Source organism: Pteropus vampyrus, unplaced genomic scaffold (assembly GCF_000151845.1).
Source record: "Pteropus vampyrus isolate Shadow unplaced genomic scaffold, Pvam_2.0 Scaffold49, whole genome shotgun sequence".
Lineage (NCBI taxonomy): Eukaryota > Metazoa > Chordata > Mammalia > Chiroptera > Pteropodidae > Pteropus > Pteropus vampyrus.
In genome coordinates, this window is record NW_011888830.1 from 5,872,407 (window position 1) to 5,874,816 (window position 2,410).

Consider the following 2,410-nt stretch of genomic DNA (forward strand, 5'->3'; position numbering starts at 1 on the left):
GATTCAGTCTGTTTAACGTAACCTTTATGTAATATGCAATAATGTGTTTTGGGTAACGAGCTAAGGTTGAGGAGAACGAGCAAAGAATCATTTCCATTCCTTAATGGAAATCACTCATGACCTATTTCACTTCACTATATTTCTCAAAGTGCTTGTATAACTCTCTGTACGAAGTAAGAACTCAACAGGAATTTGTTAAATTGAGTCAAAAACAAAATCACTCTTCTGTTACTGTGCCCTATACTGCTTCTTAATGATGTCTGTTTTCTAAAGCACTATTTTTCTGTCTCTTTAACCCTCTGAGATTCCTCTTTGATTAGCAGGGTTGCTAAACTCAACTTCGTAAAAAAAAAAAAAATTGTTTTTTAGATGATAGGGTGCTTATAGCTAGTGTGATTATTTTTTACGATTTTTTATCAAAGAGCAGCTTTTTAGGGTTTAAATAATACTTCCACTTAGGGCCCATTATGATGAGCTAAATCAGAATTTAACTATTACCTTTACATTTTTGTAGAATGGCTTTAAGTGTCATTGTATGTCCGAATCTCATCAGAGACAACTATTGCTGGCCTCGGAAAATCCTCAGCAGTTTATGGATTATTTTTCAGAGTAAGTAACTCAAAGACACCCTTATCTCATAAGCTTCATTCAGTCAGACATTTCATAGAAGCTTAACATTTTATATCTTGGAGGCTCTGTTTATTCCTTACGTATTAACATGATAGCTATATCATCTTTGTGCTCAATTTTTGTCCCTCTTTGACAGTTTATCATAGTATGAAATTGTTAAAAAGAAAATTGTTAAAAAAATTTTTTAAAAAAATTTTTTTAAAAAAAAAGAGGCGATTCAGCCTCTTTCCTTTCACTTCAAACAAATGAAACTACCTTTCATTCTAAAACTGACGTAGCCGAGAGCATAGCTCTACAGTCACACTGCCTGACCTGGAATCCTTCGCATCAGGGCTTCTGCACGCACGAGCTGTGTGACTTTGGGTGAATTACTTACCACACTTTGAGAATCATCGTTGTCTACTGTCCACCAGGATTATCTTTGGAAATCACAAATTTTCACTAATTAACTCCTAAATAAATTATTTCATGTTTTTCCATTGTCTCGCTAAAACTCAACCTCTTTAGCGTGACTTCAAGGCACTTCAAAACTTAGCCCCCACCTTATTTTCCAGCTACATCTTCGCCCGGTTTTTCTGTCCTACCGCCATTCTCACGCTCATTTTCATCTGCCCTCAATGTCAGCCAAATTAGAGGGTCATTCCTCAGACATCTGAAGCTTTCCTGTCTCTGCCAGCTGGGAATGGCCTTCTCTTCCTCTTCACCTGTAAAAGACCTATTTTTACTTCACCACCCATATATGTTAAAGACCTCAATGGTTCACTATCATCTCTATGATATTTCATTACCTCTTTTTTTCAATTGACTTCTATTATGACAGATTCTGCTAGATTATAATCTAAGTCAGGATTTATGTTTTAGTCATCTCTGTTTATCTAGCAGTTAACAGTGTCCTCACTTCATAGGGACACACCGGATGACAGTTTCTTGCAGAATAAGGGCAGTGTTGTTATTTTCAATAGAATGGGGTTATTATTGCCGCAGTCAGTAGCTCTGAGACTTCATGAAGGACCCTCTTAAAAGATGCGTAGTCACTTTTGCAATACTGATTTGCCGAGACAAAAAGTTTCAACTTCAAACTGACTGTTAACCTTAATTCTTGAAAGCTATAATCTTTTGAGATTCTTTCCTTGTTCAGTGTTTAAAGATTCGTAACGGATTTTCACATAGGTATTTCAATATTATTTGAGAATCCAAACTGTATGATGACTTAAATTTCAGGAAGATAGTGCTATACATTTGTAGACGTTCCCTTAATGCTTGCCTTTCTTTCTTTCTTAGAGAATTCCGAAATGACTTTCTAGAACTTCTCAGGAGACGCTTTGGTAAGCATCTGAGGGGTTATGCACAGAATAACTTCATAACCGTATGACCTGCTCAGAATCAACAGTGTCACATTTTGTCCTTAGGCACTAAGAGAGTCCACAACAACATTGTTTACAATGAGTATATCAGCCACCGGGAGCACATCCACATGAATGCCACCCAGTGGGAGACCCTGACCGATTTTACTAAGTGGCTGGGCAGAGAAGGTGAGCATGAGACCTATCTGAATAGTGGTCATGTGGTCCCATGGCAGGGAGGAAAGAGTTGTCATGGTTGCTATGTAAATTTATGCAAAAAAGGATGGGCGGGCAATTAAAAACCGTGGGGGAGCGTGGCATTCCAGGCTTGATTTTGTGTGTTACAGCTGAGTACGAACATCTGCAGTGGTTCCGTTGACAGTGTCAAGATTTCTCGCCAAAGCATCCTCTCATTTAGGTCAAGCGTTATTATCAGT

At 37.8% G+C, this 2,410-nt stretch overlaps 1 protein-coding gene across 1 annotated transcript in view; it reads left to right on the plus strand.

Annotated features, from left to right (window-relative positions):
* KIN (Kin17 DNA and RNA binding protein) overlaps positions 1–2,287 on the plus strand; it is a 10,187-nt gene extending 7,900 nt beyond the window's left edge. The window contains exons 2-4 of the mRNA XM_023530356.1: positions 515–609; positions 1,912–1,955; positions 2,040–2,287. Coding sequence (XP_023386124.1) covers positions 515–609; positions 1,912–1,955; positions 2,040–2,272 — 372 coding nt within the window. The 3' untranslated portion in view covers positions 2,273–2,287. The remainder of the gene's footprint in view (positions 1–514; positions 610–1,911; positions 1,956–2,039) is intronic.
* Positions 2,288–2,410: the final 123 nt, after the last annotated feature.